Source organism: Nesoenas mayeri (genome assembly GCF_963082525.1).
Source record: "Nesoenas mayeri genome assembly, chromosome: 18".
NCBI classification, from domain to species: domain Eukaryota; kingdom Metazoa; phylum Chordata; class Aves; order Columbiformes; family Columbidae; genus Nesoenas; species Nesoenas mayeri.
The window spans coordinates 11,857,137-11,880,579 of record NC_137566.1 but is presented as its reverse complement, the minus strand read 5'-3'; the positions used below and the strand labels follow the sequence as shown (position 1 = coordinate 11,880,579).

Sequence of the window (23,443 nt, the reverse complement as noted above, 5' to 3'; positions counted from 1 at the left end):
GGCCCAACACTGAGGCCTGAGCTCCCATGGCTGGAACCTGTGAGGGAACCACCTCAGATCAGGTACCCAAACTAGTACGAGAAACACTCATCTCCTCAAACATCTCTTTGGCTTCCTCTAACTGTGCATAAATCTTCTGGGTCAGAAATTATTAAATTACTCTAGAAATTGTCCAACCTTTCCTGAAAACTTCCTGTAAAACATGTTTAAGAAAATTGTTGGGTACCTGTTTGATCCTGTTTGCCAACTCCAATAAGGCATGTATCAAAATCTGTCTTATTGCACTTTTTGAGTCAACATAAGCTTTGTTTTCAGCAGACTGCATGTCATCTCTCCTTCACTTTTTCTTGAGAAGCCTCCATTCCCCTTTATGACCATACCTGGTCCTGTAATTCTTTCTAGCCAGGCTTTATTGCCTTTTCAGCAGCTTTGTGACCAATAGTGCGAAATGTCCTGTCATGGCGCTGCCAGAGCACCAGCTCACAGCCCCTCTCTGCCTTATTTTTTCCTTCGACTTCTGCGGCTTTGGGCATTTATTTCTGCCCGGGGACTCCAACCGCTTCTCGACATCAGGTGCAGTCCCCGTGGGGATGTCTCCCCTCTTCACAGAGCTTTCCAGCACGGGCAGTCCTGCTCCTCAGTTGCTCTGGATATCATTTCCAGAGGATTGCTACGGGCTCTGCTTCCCGCCCTGCTGGGGGTGCCTGGCGACTCCCCACTGACAGGAGGGGCAGCGCCGTGGCGGGCAGCGATGTCTCCTCCTCCACGGTCCTCCCCAACCCCCTTCCTGCTCGGTAGGGCTCTTTCCAGTCACTTTTCGGCAGTTTTCCAGTCACTTTTCGGGCGTTTTCCAGTCACTTTTCGGCCGCCTTCTAGCCTGAGGGGAGCGCGCGCGCCAGCAGTCCCGCCTTTCCCCCACTCCCCCGCCCCGCCGCCGCGGGGGGGGGAGTGGGGGAAAGGCGGGACTGCTGGCGCGCGCGCCGTGCGTTGCCATGGCAACAGAGCGCGGCGGGCCCGCCCGCACTACAGCTCCCGGCAGCCCCCGCGCCGTGACTCGGCCGGGGCGACGGCGGCGCGGGCCAGGATGGAGTGAGGGGGCGCCCGGCGGAGGGACAGAGCGCGGCCCGCCGAGCTCCGGCTCCCCCTCCCCACTTTATTTCTCTCTCTCTTTGGTCTGGGTCTATGCGGCCCCACAGAGACCATGGGATCCAGGATCAAGTGAGTGTCCCCCGCCTCGAGCTCTTCAGCCCCGCTTGCAGGCCCTGTGGAGAGCGAGAAGGGGACTTCCCCGCTCTCCTTGCAGCGCTGTGTGAGGCCGCGCGGGCGAGACCCCTGTAGGCCTCGGGGTAGGGCGAGCAGGACAGGGAGAGAAGGGAGAGAGCGCTGCCCGGCCCAGGCCAGCCCGCGGGCCGGGAGGGAGGCGGTGGAGGGCGGAGGGCCCGTCCCGGCAAAGCAGGGCAGCCCCGGAGCTTCGCCGGCCTCTCTGCCCTGAGGAGAGGAGGACACCGGTTTCCCGCCCTCAAGCCCAAACCTGCTGTGTCGTCTACTCTTTCTCCCCGAGTTCAGCTCTGTGTGTGGCAGCGCACAGGGCCGGGCTGGGTGGGCAGTTTGAATGCTGTCGGTCAGGCCTTAAGGAGCGTGGGTGCTGCTGGAAGGGAGGAGTCTCGTTGCCAGCGCCTGTGACCTCTGTTTCGGGGGTGCTGTGGGGTCGAGAGGGTTCAGAGCCTTCTTGCCTACGTTAGAGTGTGCTAAAGGAAACACAGATAGCCTAGATATATCTTGAAAATGTGTTATCAAGGGGATTTGGGGAAAGAAGAAGAAGAGTGCTGCAACTAATTAATGTGTTGGGCGTGCAGCTCTGTGCCCTTAATGTTTTTTAAATTTTCATAAAACTAGAGGTTGATTTATTGGAAGGTCCTGTTGGTATGTTTGGTATTGTCACATTAAAGATATCCGTCCATTCATATGCTGTTCCAGACAAATTCAATTCCTCTGACACAGGTAGAGGTGTGATAAACCCATCACCAAGCAGGCAGTGCTGACATCTTTGTGCATGAAAGGTGCGACAGGGTGGAGACGTCTAGTTAGATTGTGTTTTGTTCAGTTTCAGTAGGTGCTGCTGAGCAATTGCTTTTCCTTCTTGAACACAGTGTTCTTCAGGATTACACAGGGCTTTAACTTTTCGCCTCTTTTGTTTAATTTGAATATGAGACAAGAAGAGACTAGAGAATTTGTAGTGTCCTTAGTGTGATGACACATCTTCATGTTCCCAAGCCCGTAGGCTGGATAGACATAAATGTGTGTCTCTCCAGCCAGGTGTCTTAGGAAAATGTAAGCGGATAATGAGTGCTTGTAATGATAGCTCTGAGGTGACTGGTGTTCCAGAAGGCAACTTTCCTTCTTTGGGAGATGCTGCAGGCATAATTTTTGCACTTCTTTGGCATATGGGTTCTCAATTGTTGCTATAAAAAACAAAGTCTGAGCCACTAGTTAAATTCATCTTGGACTTCGCGAGAGAGCGTTTTGTCTGTTGTGTGATTAAGCAGCTTTATCTTGAGCAACAATTAATAAATTGTTTTTTTCTACTTCGGACAGAACACTGTCCCCAAGTAGAGGAAGGCCAAAATTTCAAAACAATATTGAACTACATAAAGAATGAGAGAGCCTGTCTGAATCTGAGCCGGATGTTTGATCCAGCAAAGATTTTCAAGTTGATAGGTAGTACCCTTATTGGGGCAGGTGGAAGTGTGAATGAGAAAGCTATTTTATAATTGGGTATACTGAGACGTGTCCTTCAGTGCTGTGGCCGATGTGTTGGAGCCTTAGCAAAAACCCAGTAGTCAGATCTCTTGCTTCTTGCTATCGATTGATAATTATGAGTGATATTAAACTCCTTGGCACGTGGTCGCTTGCTCACGCTGTGATATACTCCGCATGAAACCTGGACATATGTGTCAGTTTTATTTTTGATGGATGTATAGTAGTGAGTCATTTGAGTGAAAGATTGCTTAGAGAAAATTATCAGTATCTGCATCAGACTGAAGTGAAAGACATCAGGAAGTTGCCAGCAATCCTGTAAGCTGTTTGGCTTGTGTATAGCTGCAGGCAAAAAAAGGTAAATTGCGTATTGGGTTACAGTGTTGGGTTAAACTCCGTGTTGGAGCGTGTCGTACAGAAGGTGCAGGGCACTCTGTGCCAGCAGGATCGTGTAAGTAGTTAACCTGGCTGCTGTCGCTTCTTGGTAGCCTTCAGTACTCAAGACATTACAAGAGAGAAAGGAGCCTGAGCTGTGCTCTTAGCAAAATTGAAATAGGCTTAAGGTATCGCCTTCCATACATACAACTTCAGAGAAGGAGTTGGTTTAATTTTATTCTGCACAAATATCTTGCAGTTTGGTTAAAAGCAATAATTTTGACTGTAAAAGGTATATAAATGCCTCATTTAAAATATTATATTACTTCAACGTAAAATTGAATTCCTTATGGATAGCTTTGATACTCAAGCTATTTCTACATCAGAGAGATCTAAAGTAATTCATACAGCTAGCATTTATCACAAAAGTGTTCTTTTCTCGTAGAACTCCTTCCTACATTTCTTTTTCCTTCTGTAATTACCCAGTTATCAAATAAAGGGGGTGTTATGTATTTTTTTTATTGCATGTGTTTGTTCACTTGATAACTGACCATGGGTCTTTAAGTGATTATTTGGAGGCTATTGGGAGGAGAGGAAACTTTGTGTGTGTTTAAGTTTATAGTGCTGTGGATGATTTCAGTCGGTTGAGATTTCGATGCGATACACAGGTGGCATTAGATGTCTGCAGGGTGCTTTAATAGTCATAAACATGGGCTGCAAAATATTATGATGCATGTTTATGCGATATTTGCAAACTCCATGAAATCTTGTAGTGACTTGTTTCCTTAATTCCACTGAAAAGCTGTAAAATGTTCAGAATTCAACAATGACTTCATTCTTGTACTGAGGTGTTAGCTTGTTGAATGCAGCCTTTAATATTCAGTTTCTGACTTGGCAAAGCTACTTTAATTTCACTGTTCGTAGAAATAAGTGGACGTTTGTCATGGAATATTAAAATACAAAATCTAATGTCTTTTTGTCTGAAAGTTTTGATATGTAGTGTGTGCTCTTGCCAGCTGTGGTATACAGTGTTTTCAGTAAAGAATTTGAACACAGACTCTGACATAATACTAAAAAGGTGTTTGTTGTTTTATCCATTAGCTGTAAAAATATTATAAAATTTATAAACTTTTAATTAAGGAAACAAGGTGCTAAAAATAGAGACATAAACCAGGAGGGTAAGATAAGGCTGCACAGTAATACAGATGAAAGGAAAAACACATTTCTGGTGTTACGTGGATATCATTTCATCCTCATCCTGTACCATGACTGTAGGAACGGAGCTCAGAATCTCAAGATTGGAAGCAGATTATATGCAGCAGCTCCAGGTAGCACAGGGAGGATTAATCAAGTTTGGTTTATGCTGCAAAATAATAGTTGATTTGTCGATTTTTAGATTTCTCATTACTTAAGAATGTAGTTTTCTGAAAAATGGCTACTTAAGACAAATCAGTTGGGAACTGATGGCAAATTAAATTAACATTAATTGAATTGTGAACCATTGTTGCTCCTGAGAGGTGCTCTGTAAAACTGTGGAGTGTGATCCTGTGCTACTGAAACCAACGGTAGTTTTTCTGTGGATTTAAGTAGGTGTGGGGTTTGGCTTAGGGCCACTCCAGTTACACTAAGTGGGCCTGTGGCGCAGTTAGAAATGTTTTGTTTAATTCCTTTTGGTGTTAAAGTAGGATTAAAAATAATAGAAATTCTCTGAAGAGTAGGCTGGACTCCTTGACATGTTTAATATATTTGGGTTGAGATGCTGGGTAAGATGAGATTCATTTTTTAAATTCTTATTCGGGTCTCACAGAATGTCAGGGATTGGAAGGGACCTGGAAAGCTCATCCAGTGCAATCCCCCCATGGAGCAGGAACACCCAGATGAGGTTACACAGGAAGGTGTCCAGGCGGGTTGGAATGTCTGCAGAGAAGGAGACTCCACAACCCCCCTGGGCAGCCTGCCTTCTCTGTATCTTCTGTCACCAGGGCACCCACCTCGTTCATCAGTGGGCCTACACTGCCTCTGGTGTTAGTTTTATCTGCCATGTATTGGAAAAAGCTCTTCCTGTTGTCCTTGACCCCTCTCACCGGGTTTAATTCTAAGGATGCAGCTTCCTCCCCACCCGTCTGGAAGATCAGCAGTGGGTAGTAGTCCGTTGGGTGCACCAGGTTGGGGAGCGTCCTGATGATGTCCCTGATCCGGGCTCCAGGTAGACTGCACCCTTCCCTACGATGAGGGTCAACTCTGCACATTGGGCCCTCTGTCCTTCTCAGAAGGGAACTGCCTGCTACAATTACCCTTCTTTCTTTCTTATCTGAGGTGGTCTTGAGGCGTGGGGTCAACTGCCTCTTTCTCTGTGACCTCGTAGGTGGGCCTTGCACCACATCCTCACCTGCCTCCTCTTCAAGATCCAGGGCCTCAAACCTATTACAGAGGGGCACCTGGGGAAACAAAGCAGGTAGGGAGGGGGATTGCCCACGGTCCCGAACTGGAACCTGCTTCCAACCCTCGTCATCTTTTCTGTCCCCTACCTCTGCCTGACAGCGGCAGGGCAGGGGCTGGCTCAGGTCTTCTCCCTCTGCCCGACAGGGCAAGGGGTTCATCACCTTTTGGGGGTATCTCCCTGGAGCCTCTCTGAGTGGCACGCCAGGGAGTTACTCCACCAGCCGATTTCCTGTTCACACTCTCTGATGGTCAGACACCCTGTTCCTACTGACTCATCCAAGCTTCAGTCGTATCTTGTTAATATTGGTAAGGCAGAAAGATCTGCTACAAACCAAGAAATCTGGTTTATGGGGTTGTCAGTGTAACGTATGCGTTGACAGAACCGTTTTGACTGACTGGAAGCAAACTTGGAAAAAAGTCTGCTAAATACTTTTTTTTTCTTTCAGGCAAAATCCTGAAACTACATTTGAAGTGTACGCAGAGGTGACCTGTCCGGGAGTCAGCTGCGCTGGGAAAGGTACTGCTTACACTTAGTTCTACCTGTTCATTGGCGAAAGCTGTTCTTAAGAATTATGTATTGTAAGGTGATGAAGTGTATTGAATATTATGCTGTTCTAGCTTTTAAAGATATCTGAATCACTGGGTCTGTGGAATTTTTCGTATTTAGGATTAATACGGAGAAATTCTTGCCTCTGTCCATGATTGTGGACAATTTTCTGATTCCTTTGACTGTTTTGCCTTTTTTGTCTTTTAAAATAGAAATAACTCTTCATTAGGTTGAAAAAGTAAATGCATTTTCACATTTGTATTTGCTGCTCATATAAGAAAAGGGCAGTTTTAAAAGAAAAAATACTCTAAAACTTTTTGTGTAGAATTTATTTTCACTTCCTCTTCCTTTCTTGTCTACACAAGTATTTTTATCCCTTCCTGGAATTCTTCCTTTGAGCAAATGATTTTTAGCTAGAAATAAGGCGTGAATGCAGCTTATGATTTTACCAAACATTGCTATCGAGTCATAATTATAGAAGTACTTTTCTGTAATATTATTTCTGACAAGTGTTCCTGTGTTTATACTCGAGAAGTCTCATAACCACTGAAACCAACATGTAAGTATATTTGTGATCTCTAAACCCGAGAAACTTGAACAAATAAACAGAAAAAACGAAGGTTGAAATTTGTAATCCCAGAATTTAGTTTGAGATATTCTTTTGTGAGATCAGGCCCTTGAATGTTACAGAAGGGAGGGATGTCAAAATTAAATAATAATGATTAGTCAACATATACTGAAATAATATCCCTTTTATCTTTTACGAAATGGTCATGTGTGTATTGTATAGAAGGTATAATGAACCGTTAGGAAGGATTGTTGTATTTTATTGACTGGAAAGCCACTCGTCTCCTTTTATACGTGTAATTGTTTGTTACAATCAGCGCAAGTCAAAGCGCTGCAAGTCTCTCCTGCCAAAGCCTCCCTAGGAGCCGGGAGCGGAATCCAGCTCTGGCTGTCCTGCTGCTGTCTGCCATCACCACTATGGGATGCAACTGCAGGAGCCCTTTTAATAACTGCGCTTTGTTTCTGCACATCTGACCTGGATTCTAGTGCCAGAAAATCGGAACAAATTTGACCATAAACATTACATTGTACAGTACTAGTGTCTGGGTATAATCTTCTCTTTGAAGTTTGTTTGCATCCCCCTGGAGGGATTAATTCCCTGCTGTGGGAAGGTGGGTTAAAAAGCACAGAAACTACTTTACAGGTTTTTAATTGGAGAATTTAGTATATATTTTGTTCTATAAACCAACTGATTCTGTGGGAGTTTCGCTTAGTTGTATTTTTGGGTTTGTTGTGAGCATTTGTAGGTGCAAAATCTTCAGAAATTGTTTTTAGTGAGTAAAAAAAAATGTTTTTACAACTTGTCTGTTGTAAAGTTACTAATTCTCTCTGAATAATACTGTAAAAGATTCTTCCCAGCCCATTTTTTTTTATATTTAAGAGGTGCCTGTTATTCTCAGAAGTCTTAGATTTGTGTATCTCCAAATATTCTGTCCTCGTGTTCTGAAGGGAGGTGGTGGTTCGGTTCTCAGCGTCAGCTGCATCTAACAGTGATGCTGTATCCCAGGCAAATCACCATGCGAGAAATAGGCCTAGAGACCTCCCTGTAGTCCTCTCTACTTCTTGACCAGCTGTTCTGTGCCATCACACCAACAATGCATAAAGCAACTTGGTTTTTTTTCTATTGGTTCAGACAGTGTATGTATGTTAAATGGCAAGGAGCTGTTACTGTTAAGAAAAGCCCAATGTATAAAAGGACTATAAGGAGCAAATTAACAGGTGTGTTTAAAAAAAACCTATTTCTTCCTGTGTAATGGATCCAAACATTAACTAAGACAACTGTTTTTGAAGTTTGTGTCTAGTATAATAGTGCTATTGATCACTTACAATGTCCTTAATTCTTATATCAATCTTCTGGTGTGGTCTTGAGGAGAACGAATTGCTCCAGAGCTGTAACAGTCCTGCTGTGGGAGATTGTCTGGCCTGTGGGATGGTAAAACACGCCTCTGTTTTGTTTTATTCAGAAGTTTGTGTAGCAAAGGATGTTTTCCATGTGACTGTTAAATATCAACTGCAATTAAAAGCTTTAGTATATTTCATGGTTCACTTGCCCCTGGCTGAAATGGGAGATCGACTTGTGTTCTGAGCTACTGACAGACAATTGTACATTCAATAGCTTTATTGCTCATGTAATTTTTACCAATCTTGCATTAAATGTTTATTTGCTTAGTAACTTTTGAAGTAATGAAAGCAGCATTATCCATTGACTGTCATATAGAATCATGGAATCCTAGGATTATTTAGGTTGGAAAAGACCTTTAAGATCAAGTTCGACCACAAACCACGTCTGTTACTAAACCATGTCCCTAAGCAGCACGTCTACGCGACTTTTAAACACCTCTGGGGATGGTGACTCAAGCACTTCCCTGGGCAGGCTGTTGCAATGCTTCGTATAGAAGGTTCCCGCTTAGTTACCAAGACAGTTGATTGCAGAAGGAAAAAATCTGTTCTGACCTCCAAGAAAAACATCAATAAACTGGAACCAGTTCAATGATGGGTAAGCCAAGATGGGTAAGCAAGCTAGAGCACCCGCACTGTGAGGAGAGGCTGAGAGTGCTGGGCTTGTTGAGCCTGGAGAAGACTTCAGAGACCCGAATAGCAGCCTTCTGTACCACGAGGAGTTCAGAAGGTATCCAGGCGCTTCACAGTGGCATGTGGCTGCAGGACAAGAGGCGGTGACACAGACTGAATCCAGGAGTGTTTGGACTGAATATGGGGAACGTGTTCGCCATGAGGACAGTCGGGTATCAGACCAGGGAGGTTGTGCAACCTCCATCCTTGGGGGCTTTCAAGCCCTGGCAGGATCGCAGCCTGAACACCTGCTCTGACCTCACACCTGGCCCTTCTTTGAGCAGAGGTTGGACCAGAGACCTCCCGACGTCCCCTCCAGCCTGAGTTATCCTGCGATCCTAAGATTGGATTCCAAGAAGTGTAAGCTTCAGGAACATCTGGAGGATGTTTTGTATTCTTAATAACGTATGAAGAGAGAACTTGATTGAAACCAAAGAAGTTGAAAAAGCAAAGATCTTTTTTTCCAGTCCAGGCAGAACTCTGCCGAACCACAAGGAAATGTATGAACTGAGAGAAGAAACGCTCACTGGATCAGCTCAGCTGTGATCTCTATCCTTTCTCCTCTAGACTGTTTAGAAATAATGATCACCCATGCTCAGCATTGGTGATTTGTGTATTTCTGGCACATTAAATCTTTGGTATGTTGTACAATTCCAGCATTCATTTGTATCTAAAAGCTGTGTTTGTGCTTTTCTTTCTTATATTCATATACTAAGTACTGATGAAATCTTTTAATTTTCAAAGCGCTTTATGATCTTAAAACTGCTGAAGATCATTCATCAGAATGTGAGAGATTTAAGGATCTTGCTGGACCTCAGCCAGAGATCCTCTGTTGTGAGATGGGGCTGTGAGAATTGTCGTTGAACTGTCACGCTGTTTGGGTAGGAAAAGAGAATTTGTTAGTCTGAAGTAACCGATGGAAATAGTCTCTAAAGTATGAATATTTGAAAGTAAATGCTTGGAAGAGTAAGACACCCCCCCTACAGCCCTGTCTGGGAGGACATAGCATGCTTTTGTGTGGGGTTTTTGTGTTCTCGCCAAAGCAGACATTATAAAAGTATGTCAAATCTGCAGCTTCACCATGGAGCGTGCCAAAAGGCCTTTCTCTCCAAGGACCTCATCTTTCATCTTTTTGTGAGTGTAGCATAAATTCTTGCTGTGTGTTCAAGGAAAAAGCTAAAATGGTTTAGTTCAGTTAAAGGACTTCTCTCTCTCTTTTTTTTTAAAGCATGGTAAGTTAGAAGCCTAAATGCGATAGCATGGACAAAGTGTAAGTGCATTAGAGTTTAAGAAATGTTCACTGGATTAGTAAAGGAAATGTAGTTTATACTACTTCTTTTATGACAGAATTTAAAAGGTCTTGCTATAAGACTCTCCGTGTGCTTCTTTCTTTTCTCAAAAACATACCACTAAGTTGAAAAGGGAGATGAATCTTAGAAGGAAACTATTAACTCTGAGGGAGTTTATCATTGTTTGAGAGAAAGGATGAAATTTGCATTTGAATTGGCTCTGAGAGTAGCATGTACTACTAATCTTGTTCCTACTAGAAGCTTGTGAGTAGTTTAAGTACTTCCTTCTTTACTTTTCATGTTCTAGCCCTGTGCTGTAATAGCCCCTTCCCTCCCTCCCCTCCCCAGTAGATCACGAATGTTATAACTTAAACTGATGGAAGCCCTTTACTCCACTGGCAGAAACCATGATGTGCTTGGGCCCTAAAATTATTCTACAGTTGTCACTATGGTTGCCGTGATAGGACTCGCACAGGTAGAGCTCGCTCGCAGGTTTCTGTCTCTGCCAAATAGCCGTCCTGCTACTCTTTATCGTTATCTTTTTGTCATGTGTTGTAACTTTAGATAACAGAGGAGCACCTCCCAAATAGATGAAGTATTGTCTGGAACATAAACAGAGTTACTGCAGTAGGATTAAGTTAAGAGTTGGTAATTCAAAAGTTACCTGTGCACCTCTCCGAGCAACCTTTATGTTTGAAGGTGAAAAGGCTGGTTGAAGTCTGCCTGTTCTCTGCTGAGAAACAGGTAACGTACCGAAGGTTTAGGGATAACAAGGAAGCACAAAATCCATGCCTCCTTCCATTAAATAAGCGCTTGCTTTCGAACATGCTCTGTAACTCAGGTATCACAAGTTTTCCTATCCCATCTTTACAGTATTATGTTGCTACACCCAACTTCCTAAAGCGGGATTGGAAAAGTAACCAAATCTGAGTAGATAGGTAGCGTTTGGGAATTCTGATTCTCTTAAGCTGCTGCTTTGTTTTTCTGTTTTCACTCGATTGCTTTTCTTCTAAGTACAACCAAGGTGGGGGATTTTCACAAAGAACTTACTAGGGCTGCGGTGTCCAGATCAAACAAGTACCATGGGCTGAACTGCTTTGTCTGAAGACAGTTCACCGTTCGGCTTTGACAGTATAAATGAAATACGTAACTCAGATTTGAAGAGAAAAATATTAGAATCTGTTATATTGTGAGTCATCATAAATTTTATCTAACACATTTTTTAGGTGTGTTCTTAGCTGATGATAGATTTAATAAAAGCCCAAAAGGTTAACATCAAGTATAGCTGAATGTTCTGCCGTTTCTCTAAGATATTTTGTGGGAAGAGGTCTGGTGTTGGTCCTTTTTGCTTCATGCTTTAACTACTTCTGTCTACAGTCTTTTCTATTCCCATGTATTTACTGGTCTACACTAGATTGCTACTGCTGGCGCTGTTTAACTAGACAGAAAAATTCAGAAAGTCTCACTCACAAGACTTTAAACTCTTTTATTGATTTATATTTTTTAAAGGAGCTTGACATCTTCATCAAGTTCACAGTGGGCCTGCTTTGTTTGCTTTCTCTTGAATGCTTGATAAGATTTTTCTTCTATTGTTTTGTGCAGCAAGGACAGAACTTGCCATGGCTGAGGTGGTTTTTTTGTAAATCCACAATATGGTCATTGTCTGCTGCTGAATAATTGTGACTGCTTTTTGTACAACCAGAACTAAGGCTTTGGCTGTGAACAGATTCCTTCTTAGCGTGAAAAGAGACTAATCCATGTAAATACAGCCCCAAAATAAAGCTTTACAGAAAAAGGGAAAGGCTGCTAAGCAGGAGGGCAGAGGTCAGCAATTTAACCTTTAACCTAACAAATAAGAAGCATGAAAGTTCCCGAATTGGTTTACAAAGGCAAGCTCCTGTGATCTGTCAGTTTTTCTTTTCACGATAGAGTTGGGTGAGAAAACTGACTGACAGCTAGTGCCTTTTTAACTGCAGGTTGAAATTAACTGCTAAACTGAAACTTTTTAGGGAGGTTTTTTAGTGGTTTTGAACAAATTATTTCCATTCACTAGTGGTACTTACAGTTTTCCTTGAATTTATAGAGGAGGTTGGTCCTTGTTCTTTTTAAAGAGTTCTAGTGACTCAATTTAGATAGCAAGTACTGCTGAAACGTTTCATATTCCAGCATTTGAAGCAGTTAAGAGTTGGATGGCGCACTTATTGCCATTAACTCTGTGGATGTGCTCCTTTAGGAGTGTGGATGTGCTCCTTTAGGAGTAGGGATGTGGCTGCAGTAACTGCAAAGACATTGCACTCTGCGTACAGTCCAAAAGTTGCTGTTGAAGGGGGAGCGTCATTCTCAGTCATGAAATTTTCCAAGGTGGTTTGTTCTTATTTAATCACAACAGGTAATCTAATTAATGAGTGTTAACTTTTACTCAAAGCTTAATGCTTCTGCAATCAGCTGTTAATCTAGATACAGACATTTCCATAAAGAACATTTAATTAGATTGTCATTCAGATGAAAAAGAAACAAAGTAGTAATGACTTTCAAGTAGACTCCCTGTAGATTAAGAACAGCTTTTTCTTTTTTTCTCTCTCTGATGCTGTAAGCGCCACCCCAGAAATGACAGACACTGGGGCCATGTGCAGTTGTACTGACGCTTCCTATGAGGGTCTTCAATAGAAATATTGGAGTTTAGAGATTGTGTCCATGTTTAGTCTGTTTAGTCCTATTGCTGGCTGCCTGGGAGCAGAGCCCAATCCCCACCTGGCTAGAACTGCCCTTTGCGTAATTCTAGAGAGTGCTGAGCTCACCTCTAAGCCTCCTCTTCTCCAGACTAAACAAGCCCAGCTCCCTCAGCCTCTCCCCATAGGGCTTGTGTTCCAGTCCCTTCCCCAGTCTTGTTGCTCTTCTCTGGACCCGCTCCAGCACTTCAATCTCTTTCCTGACCTGAGGGGCCCAGAACTGAACACAATACTCCAGGTGTGGCCTCCCCAATGCAGAGCACAGGGGAAGGATCACTGCCCTTGTCCTGCTGACCATGCTATTTTGATACAGGACAGGATACCATTGGCCTTCTTGGCCACCTGGGCACACTGTTGGCTCATGTTGAGCTTCCTGTCCATTAGTCCCCCCAGGTCCCTGTCTGCCTGACTGCTCTCCAGCCACTCTATCCCAGCCTGGAGCACTGCAGGGGGTTGTTGTGGCCACAGTGCAGGGCCCGGCACTTGGCCTTGTTGAACTTCATCCCATTGGAATCGGCCCATTTTTCTAGTCTATCCAGATCCCTCTGCAGAGCCCCCTGCCTTCCAGCAGCTCCACACTCCCTCCCAACTTGGTGTCATCAGCAAATTTGCTGATTATGGTCTCAATCCCCTCGTCTAAATCATCAATAAAGATGTTAAACAGGACTGGAGCCAACACTGACCCCTGGGGGACACCACTAGTGACCGTCCGCCAGCTGGATGCAGCCCCATTCAGCAGCACTCTCTGGGCCCGGCCCTCCAGCCAGTTCTTAACCCAGCAGAGTGCACTGGTCCAAGCCACGGGCTCCCAGCTTTTGCAGCGGTAAGGCACATTCTAATCATAAAGAACTGTATTATGTTCCGTCGATATCCTGACATCCTCACTCTTTGTGAACGTGCTGCATGACCTGCTTTGCCCGGCTTCCCCGCCGGGGCGGGCAGAAGGATGCTGAGGGACGCCGCTGAACCCCACCTTGTGGGGAAGGAGGATTTTGGCCCTGCTGGGACTACTGGGTTTTGATTAAACCACTTGTCAAAATTCCAAATGCTGACAGATAATTTGGTCTTGAGAAGATGATTTTTCTGTCTTTTCTAGATGGAAACACCTTTCAATGTACTTGTTAATCGGGCTTATTTCATGGAAGAGTGGGATAGAAACCACAGGCTAATATATTGATCCTATCACATGCCGTTTTATCTAGAGGTGATATTTGCACATGAAAAAATGTTATAGATATGTTTATTTTGCTTTATTGTGATTAATGTCCTTCCACACTAAAGCTAATATTATGTTTGTCCTGTGTATTTGTTGCACTTACTTAATGACTTAAATGCCTCACTCGTGTTTGCGATAATCTATCATCTTCTTTTGTACACAGTGGTGTTAAAAATGGTTTTGATTATGGTTCGAGAAATTTTACTTGTAAATTATTAACTAAAAATACATACCACTTCAGGGTAGCGTGGATTCCGTCAGTACAATGTAATTAAGGAGCTCTTACGGATATTCTCTGCTGTTAAACGAGGAGGGTATAGCTTTGCATGTACCTTGGCAGTATTCATAACCAGAAATAGACGTAGCGAGCAAACAGAATTATTTTACTTGTTCAATAATTTGTTCTTTAATAAATTGTAGAGGTTAAATTAGCAGAACCTCACAATTCGCCGTCTCTCTTGCATGGAGATGGCAAAAAGCATGGTTTGTTGCACTTACAAATATCAAGTGTGGTATCCACTAATACAGTAATTACAACACTTTGCATTTTGATGTATTTCTTGATTGCTTTACTCTGGATATGGGATTGGGGCCTTCAGTAAATCATCTTGAAGCAGTTCTGCATCTAGACTAAATCCCTGGAATACAGCGAGGATCACATAGACCATTAAAATGGAGTATTGACATGTTTTTAAAATAGTCATGCATCTCAATTTTGTTTATCTGAAAGTTTTAAAAACCTAATGACCTCATTGCAGCTTGGCTATAATTACCATGTTTAAACTTCTATGCATTTTTTAGTTTAAACAGCCTTTGTGCTTTTTTTAAACCAAAAGAAAATTAATGAGAAGAGACAAAGAGACATCAAAGAGGTTTTCCCTCTGATTGCAGTGTTAGAAGTTTTGCCTGAAAATAGGTTACATTTCTTCTGTTTTCAGCTGAATCCTCATTAACTTTACATTTTAATGATGTCCAGAGCAAATTATACGATTATGGTAGATGCCTTAAAGGGAAGCTTAAAGGACACCTTTTGAATGTTTGTTTCTTTATTGGTGGCAGTATTTGCAGCAGTATTATAAACAGTGTTAGAATGCTGAAAGTAATCCCAAAACATAGCAGAAAAATCGTCCATTTTTGCCATATGTGTAGTCTAAGTATCTTCATGTAATATTTAATGCAAGTGGAGCGTGTTGGGGGGATATCTTCATAGAAGAAAAATGTAAATCGTGGCCTTTGAAAGAGTTTACAAATCACTTCTGCTTCTTATAATCGGCTTAATTTATAATGATAAAATAAAATGGCAAGATGATTGCAGTGTTAATAAAGTGATAGTTTGTATTTTTACAATGACATAAAATGTTATTGGGGCAACTTGATGGAATTGCAGTTTGATCAACGTAGGGGATGCCATGAGCAGCAGTTCTGCGTTCTAATGCTCCTTTCCTACTAAAAATGAGGATTCCATAATTGACTTTTTAGATGGAGATTATTTCAAATGCAGCAACAAGAGCTTGTGTCTGGTGCACCTTCAACAAGGTGAGCTGGAATCAGCAATAGCTTGAATGGAAGTTGAACAGGTAGTTCAAGATAATCTTATGAAACAAAAACACATTAAAAATAGTCGCAACCTCTTGTTTAAAAGAGGTTTAAGTCTTTCCGATGTTTGACACTCTGAAAAGAGCTTTTGAAAGTGGTGGTTTAAGTAAGTTCCTAGTTTAGCTTAAATCTTTTAGCTTTGATGCCTTCTAATGTAACTTTGGTTTGAAGAACCAAAGAAAAAGAAGTTGAGTGCAATTTCCTACCTCTTTTGCACCTTCATTTTGTAATTATAGGAGAATTTACAGTAACTTAATCTTTAGTTGAGATGCTTGATAAAAATACTGATTAATAAGCTCTAGCTGACAAAGATGTGTATGTTATTTCCTTGGCACGCAGGATTTTGTATAGAATCCTATTAGCACTGACAACCCAACACGTTCTTCCTGGTGACTTCTGCAAGTATTTGCAGTGTGGCTATTTCCAGGCTGTGTTAATGACAGCCAGGGCTGAGACATTCCAGTCATTCATACCCTGTCCTCCCTTTCTCATACGTGTTTCTCTGCTCAGTGTTTTTGCCTTATTTCTTTTGCTTTGTTGTGGTCAATTCAGCCAGTATAATAGCAAAGGCATTGGCTCTTTTTTTTTCTTTAATAAAGAGTTATGTTAGAGATATACTATAACAGAGATAAGAGCTATTTATGTCCTAAGCTATTGATTTTTAATTAATGTTGCCTGGGCTCATACATGTTCGCAGAATTGCTAACAGCTTGTGGCATTTTTTAATTCACATCTTCTTTTTTGGTATTTTGACAGTGTCATTCATATCTTATGAAAAAGTACCTCGTCAGGTTAAATGTGTTAAAACACCGAGGGGGGAAAAAAAGGAGAGAATGGAACATGGGGCTGCCTAGAAACCTTGATCCATTGCCAAAGTATTTAAACAATTTAGTGTTTTGGTTTTCTAGCTCCAAGCTGCTTCTCAAATCCCTTGCTAATTAATCCAGTTAATTCTTTGTAGACTAACTGTATGCAGCACTTTTTCTTGTGCTTCCATCACCGAGAACCCTGTTTTGTTTGAAGCAAACCTAAGCCCTGTTATAAAGGTTGTAGTAATAAAGTGAGTACTTGCAGATGTAAATACAGTGTTTTGAGCCTATTTAAAAGGAGTTGTTTGTGTGTGTAACTTCTAATTTAATCTTTCACTTTAAAAATTAAATATATATGCTTGTATAAAAAGATGGAGAGAACTTTGTCATTAGTTTGATCGTTTACAAAAAGGCAGTGGAGCCTCTGTGGAACAATTATGGTGTGAAGTATTAGTGTTGTGATATTACAATTAGTGATAAATGTTTATTTTGCAACAAGTGAATTACTGTAAATGCTGTTTGCTTCTATACGCCAGAGTGGATTATTAGTTACAGGACAAATAAGAGTTTAACAGCAAAACGAGTTTTTAGAGTGACCTGTTGATAGTTTGTACTCTAATGAAGAGAACTCAAAGACGATGTGAATTCAGAACTGGAGCTTAGAAGCCCGATTAGCCATAGTGTGAGACAATGAGAACAGATGGACACTCCTCCAGGTGTGCTCGCTGTGCTGAGAGCAGCCGCAGCCCCTGGGCTCGCTGGGAGTGTTCGACATTGTTGGAAACCGCTTCCCCTCCCCATACACCGAGCAGAGTGAGGACGGGACTGTGGGCGCTGACACCAGTGACGGCTCCACCAGAGCTATGGGAGAAACTAAACTGAGGGAGTGCGGTCTGGACGATCGGGTAGTGAGGTGACTGCGAACTGGCTGAAGGGAAGAAGCCAGAGAGTTGTGGTCAATGGGCGGAGGCCATTTGGAGGCCTGTATCTAGTGCAGTGCCTCAGGGGCAGTGCTGGGGCCTGTATTATTCAATATATTCGTTGGTGACTTGGACAAGGGAATAGAGTGACTGTCAGCAAGTTTGCTGATGACACCCGCTCCTCGGGTCCTTTGTCCTCCTGATAGATCTGCATGTCAGCACCATGGGGGCCGGTGACCATCTGCACTTCAGCACCCGTGGATCAGCCTATGGAGAGAAGAAGGTGCAAGTGGATTAAAGCTGCATTTTTAGGTTACCTTTGGAGTTGGTAGTGAAGGAAAAAATTGTTCTCAGCGAATCTGCTAAGGGTGGACAGATTGAAAAGAATTGGAAAAGCTCTTGAGAAAGTCTGAAAGTGTAGTTAGGAGTTTGTTGTGTAATACAGCTTGGCAAGGAAAAGAGAAACGAAATTAATGAGTTGCTAGTTTAACATATACATGGTACGTGTACTTTGCTTTGCTTTCTGTTTCAATGCCATCTGAATAACTGAAGTGTCCTGAAATAAACAGAGATGCGATAACAGAAATTTTGAAGCCATCAGATCCCCAGATGGTTCCGAAGAGCTTGTTTTCTGTGGAACCTGGTACTGCAGGGAGGGAGATCCCCGTCAGAGCCGCTGTTTGTGCGGAGCAGCGTCGCTGGGAGCTGGGGGTTCCCAACTAAAGGAACACGTGGTAACTTTGAAGCTGAAAACAGTTTGAGACTGTCAATATTGAAAGTATGAAAGTAAGGTCAGAGTTTTAAACATTATAAAGTTACATAGCTTGAGGCTTAGAAATCAGGATTCTCTGTTGCATGAGTAACAAAGGAGGGATTCTCTGTGTAGTTCAGACAATTATACCGTTGCTGAAGAGTCGGGTGTTTTCCTCTTGTAGTCCAGCACTTCAAGAACGTGTGGTTGGCTGGAACACTTTTGTTCCAAGTGCTTTTTGATTCAGTTCAGACAAAACCTGAAATGTGGCGGTCCATATAACGGCGAATGTATTTCTGCAATACTTGTATGTATTTGCCTACTACTAATATGTCTGTCAGAATTTATGATGTTTGGTGAATTTTGGAAAGAGGTAGAAGAGAAGGTGGAGGACTGTAGCGTGTTTCTTTCGGGTTTGCAGGCAGGGAGGGCGCGCCAGCTGCCGCGGAGCGCGGGGCTGTCACCAGGCAACTCGGCTGCCTCGCAGCAGACGTACAAAGAGGCAGGAGAGCAACCCATTCAGTATTCACGGCCCGAGCACTTGGAACATATCTCTATTAAATTTATAGAGTGCTGAAAAGGTTACGAGAAAAAAATATACTGATCAAACGCGAATTAAACAAATTACTAAAAACAAAAAAAGCCTACTTAAGGTAGGTGTTCCTACTCAACTTCTGCATTTAAACACTTTTGTGTAATTATTACAGGCAACCTGTAAAATGTTTCAAAACACTTTGTATTTAATTTCATAAGCCAGGCTTTGTGGATTTCTTGAACACTGGAGTAGGATGTTACCTAATTGTATTTTTTGCATGTTTCCGCTGCTGTATAGTTTACTGACTAGAATTACAGGGGAAAAAAAGAATTAAAACCATAATCCATTCAAAATTTGCGCCTATCGGGCCTCCTGGAGTTTGGCTTAGATTTCCAGTAACACTAAATTTCTGGGTTGGCTGAAGAACAGATGGTTATGAAGAGAAATATCCCCTTAAGTGCATAGTAAAGCAAACTCAAAAGATTCATCAACCGTGCTTTAATGTGGACTTGAGGTATCACCAAGGTAATTAACCATTGCGTATAAAAGATCTGAAGACCTCAGATGAAGACGGGAGAAACATGTAACAAACAAGACTTGAAATAAGTACTTTTTGTCTTCTGATTTTGATCTCTGTGATTTCAGTTTGAGCTCTATCCTATGCATCCCTTTTTTATAGTTCTAGCTTTGGTTATATCAGCGTTTTCTGCTCTTTTTTGTAAGGAAATAATTCTGAGTTTTCTGATCACCAAAGACATCTTACACTTTCTAACGTTGCCCTATTCTGTTAGTAGAGGAGAAGTTAATCCATACTGTTATACCACGGGTTTTTTAAAAACTCATTTCTTACTATGGATGAAACAAAAGGAGTTAAGGATTTAATACAGAGGTAATTCCCCAACTGTATTTCAAATATTGAACATGCTATGCTTGCAACGCAACTGTTCCACAACTTCCATTAAAATAACTGATAAAACTTTTCATTGGACCTGGCACCATTCCATGTAGGAATCCAAGAGAGTAAATAATAGCAGTTGAAGATGGAACATGTTACCTTATGAAAGGGTCTGACTAGTCACAGAATCCTAGAATGTCAGGGGTTGGAAGGGACCTGGAAAGCTCATCCAGTGCAATCCCCCCATGGAGCAGGAACACCCAGATGAGGTTACACAGGAAGGTGTCCAGGCGGGTTGGAATGTCTGCACAGAAGGAGACTCCACAACCCCCCTGGGCAGCCTGGGCCAGGCTCTGCCACCCTCACCGGGAACAAGTTTCTTCTCAAATTTAAGTGGTATCTTTTGTGTTCCAGTTTGCACCCATTGCCCCTTGTCCTACCACTGGTTGTCAGCGAGAAGAGCCTGGCTCCATCCTCCTGACACTGCCCCTTTCCATATTGATCCCCAGGAATGAGTCCCCCCTCAGTCTCCTCTTGTCCAGCTCCGGAGCCCCAGCTCCCTCAGCCTTTCCTCACACGGGAGATGCTCCACTCCCTTCAGCATCTTGGTGGCTGCGCTGGACTCTCTGCAGCAGTTCCCTGTCCTGCTGGAACTGAGGGGCCACAACTGGACACAAGATTCCAGGTGTGGTCTCCCCAGGGCAGAGCAGAGGGGCAGGAGAACCTCTCTGACCTACTGACCACCCCCTTCTAACCCACCCCAGGTCCCATTGGCTTCCTGGCCACAAGGGCCCGGTGCTGGCTCATGGTCATCCTGCTGTCCCCAGGACCCCCAGGTCCCTTTCCTCTATGCTGCTCTCTAATAGGTCATTCCCCAACTTACGCATAACTTTTCCAACATTCTTTTACTTAACGTGTATTGGATCTTGACTCCGACACATGTGTTTTCTTTAATATGTTGCTGCTTGACATGCTGTGTTACAGCGTCGTGCTGTAGAGGGGGAGAGCTGATGTTGTTCTGTGGGATTTGACTGACAGGAGAGATGTGAAATACAATATTAACTGGACCAACTCTTCACATTTTGTGGTTATATTTGCATTAGCGTTTAGATCAGGGCTAACTTCAGTTTATTCTGGAGAACTGTATATAGCCCTAAGTAAAAAATTCCATGGGGAAGTTGTAGTTTAACTTGCTTTATTTTGGAAGGATTTTTAATGAATCTATGTAAGACAGTGCTGACCACGGCCTGGGAACGTTTTGCTCCTCACTGCCCCTGTCTGGCTCTTGATGTGTTAATAATATAAAAACAATTATGGAAATGATGGTGATTTGCTGAATGTGTTCTGGTTTTCTCCCTGTTTCCTATGATGTATATTTTATGTCGTCTTTGCTCTCAGTTTTTCCCGCTTTTGGATCACTTTCCTGAACTCCGAACAGCAGTTTGTGTGTGAGTTGCAGACCTTAAATTCGGTTTCTAGATAAAACTCTTGTGAAAAGCATGTTTGTGTTACCAGTGAGGTTTTTGGCACTTGCTCTGACTTGAATTCCTTTTTATTTTAGAAGGATTGCAGCTATAAAGACCTTACATAATTTTCACTGTATTTTTCAATTTGGGATTAGTATATGTGAAGGATTTATAGCCAGTATGGATTAAATTGCCTGACTTTTATCAGAAGAAACAGGTTAGTATGTATTGGGTGTGTGTGACTAACTGTGGGAAGTATGTTCTGATAGTCTTTTGAAGAACTTCCCTGGTTTGATAATTTCCATACACTTCAAATACAGAGCAGTTTGAGTTCCGCTACTTGTAGAAGTAATTAAGCATCCCTCTTCTAAAAGCAAAACTCTTCACTCCATGGTGTAAGAGAAGTTGAGAGTAAAAGAGCAGCATAGTTACACTAATATGCCATTGTAGCATGTTCCCATCCTGTCATCTGGAAAATTAAATCAGGTTGCGGCATGGATTAACATCTAGACTTGTGAGGAGGGGAAGGTAGTGTCTTAAATGCCATGAAATTGAACAATGGGATTATAAAGTTCACAGCTAATTTCAATATTCTTCTGTATTTGGCTTTTTGTTGAACAGGATTCTGTAGAGAGAGGCAGTAATGGGTCTTAGAACTTGGAAACATTCGCATATTTACTAAAATACTCACAATAATATCTTGATTATGATTGAGTAATCAATACACTATAGTGCATAGATGTGAGGTAGAATCTCTGCAGCTGGAGGGAAACGCTGAATGTGTTAGCGATGAAGACTGTGTTCACCTCGTGTGCGTCAGTGGTTTGTGTCGTCCCTTGGCTGGTACCTGCGTGGAATCCAGGGGCTGCCGTGACCGCGCAGGAGAGCTTCACTCTCATCTCCTCGCCTGCGCTGGTGCAGCTTTGTGAGCGGGTACGCGCCGGCAAAGCTTCATGCTCTGTACTTTGCTTGTGTTCGTGTAGAAGGGTTTACTCATATGCATATATAAACTTTGATATATTGTGTATGCAGTTGTGTGCGTGTAATGGTGAAATGGCCAAAATAAGCATTTGATTGTCTGGGAAAAGTTAAGCTAGAAAGTTTATTAACATGCAGTCTTGCTGTATTTCTAACGTAAAAAAAATATACCTGAATGAAAAGTTTGTGTCTGCTAGCAGGGGGATCGCCGATCAAGGAAATTCTTACTGGAGTGAACTTTGCCAATGGGAAATTTCGGGTGGAACTGTTGTGCACTAGCGGTGTGTGGTGCCTGGGCCACAACAACCACCGTTCCCATCCAGCCTGAGCCCAGCGCCGTGGGACGGAGCAGGAGAGGCTGCGTGTGTGTGCGTGTGTGTGTGCGTATGTGCGCCTGTGTGCGCCTGTTACTTCATTCAAATTGTGGATAAATATTATTTGTTTTCTAGGAAGCATAGCGTAACATTACTACAAAGTAATTTTGAGTGCTTGTAACGTGGTATCACTGCAAGCTCGTGGGGAGGTTAATGGATGCGGTGTCCGCAGCTGGTTATCCAACTGCAAACAAAATCTCGGTGCGTTTGGGAACCGTTTCCTGGGGACAAGCCTGGCTGGCAAATTGCAGCCAGAAAGATATTGCACAAGGTAACAGCCTAAAGCACAGTGCAGCACCAGGACATCTCTTATAAAATAATTTCTATATAAATATATATTTGCATATACATATGTGTGTACACATGGATATTTATGGTTTCATATGTTTTGTATGTGTGTTTTATAGACAATTTTTGTCTTTCTGGAGGAGGGTAAAGGGAGAGCCTTGAAAAGTCCTTCCCTGCTCTTATCAACACAGCAGCCTCAGCTGCCCTCCTTGGATCCCCTGCCAGGGTTGCTATCATCTTCTGATCAAATATTAATGTGTGATTCTCTGCTTGCTCACTAATCCAAAGCCAATTAATATTATCTGTCAATTATTTACAGATCCTGAGGTGCGGAGGCAATTCCCAGAGGACTACAGTGACCAGGTTTGGAATGCGTAATTAATTTTTTACATGACAAAATTTATTTCAGGGTTGTTCAACATATTATTGCTGCTCTTTTTACTGAAAGAGATAAATGCATTCTTAGAAAGAAAAAGAAGCTGTAATTAGGAGCAGAAGGATAAAAACATTTTCACGTTTACAGCAGAAAATAGAAGGATTTTGGATCTCATAAGATCGTTTTACAATCTAGTTTTTACAAGCGAACATGAGAGCGGGAAGGAAAATTTATTAATAAATTTCACTTTTTGCCTTCAGGTGCCACAGCCTGCAGTTCATTTGGCAGCCCCGACCTGACTGTCTGAGGGCTTTATAGCTGTATTTAACTGGGCACCTGGCACTGCGGGACATTTTTAAAATTCCTGCCTGCTCATGCAGTCTCTAATCTGTTTCAAAAGGATGGTCAAAAATACGAAGGTGCAGGTAGAACACCCAAGTATTTATCAGTGAGTTTATACACG

At 42.6% G+C, this 23,443-nt stretch overlaps 1 protein-coding gene across 1 annotated transcript in view; it reads left to right on the top strand.

The window, feature by feature from the left end:
- Positions 1-1,073: 1,073 nt before the first annotated feature.
- DENND1A (DENN domain containing 1A) overlaps positions 1,074-23,443 on the top strand; it is a 134,799-nt gene continuing 112,429 nt past the window's right edge. The window contains exons 1-3 of the mRNA XM_080355927.1: positions 1,074-1,218; positions 6,021-6,091; positions 22,924-22,967. Of these exons, the coding sequence (XP_080212053.1) occupies positions 1,202-1,218; positions 6,021-6,091; positions 22,924-22,967 (132 nt within the window). The 5' untranslated portion in view covers positions 1,074-1,201. The remainder of the gene's footprint in view (positions 1,219-6,020; positions 6,092-22,923; positions 22,968-23,443) is intronic.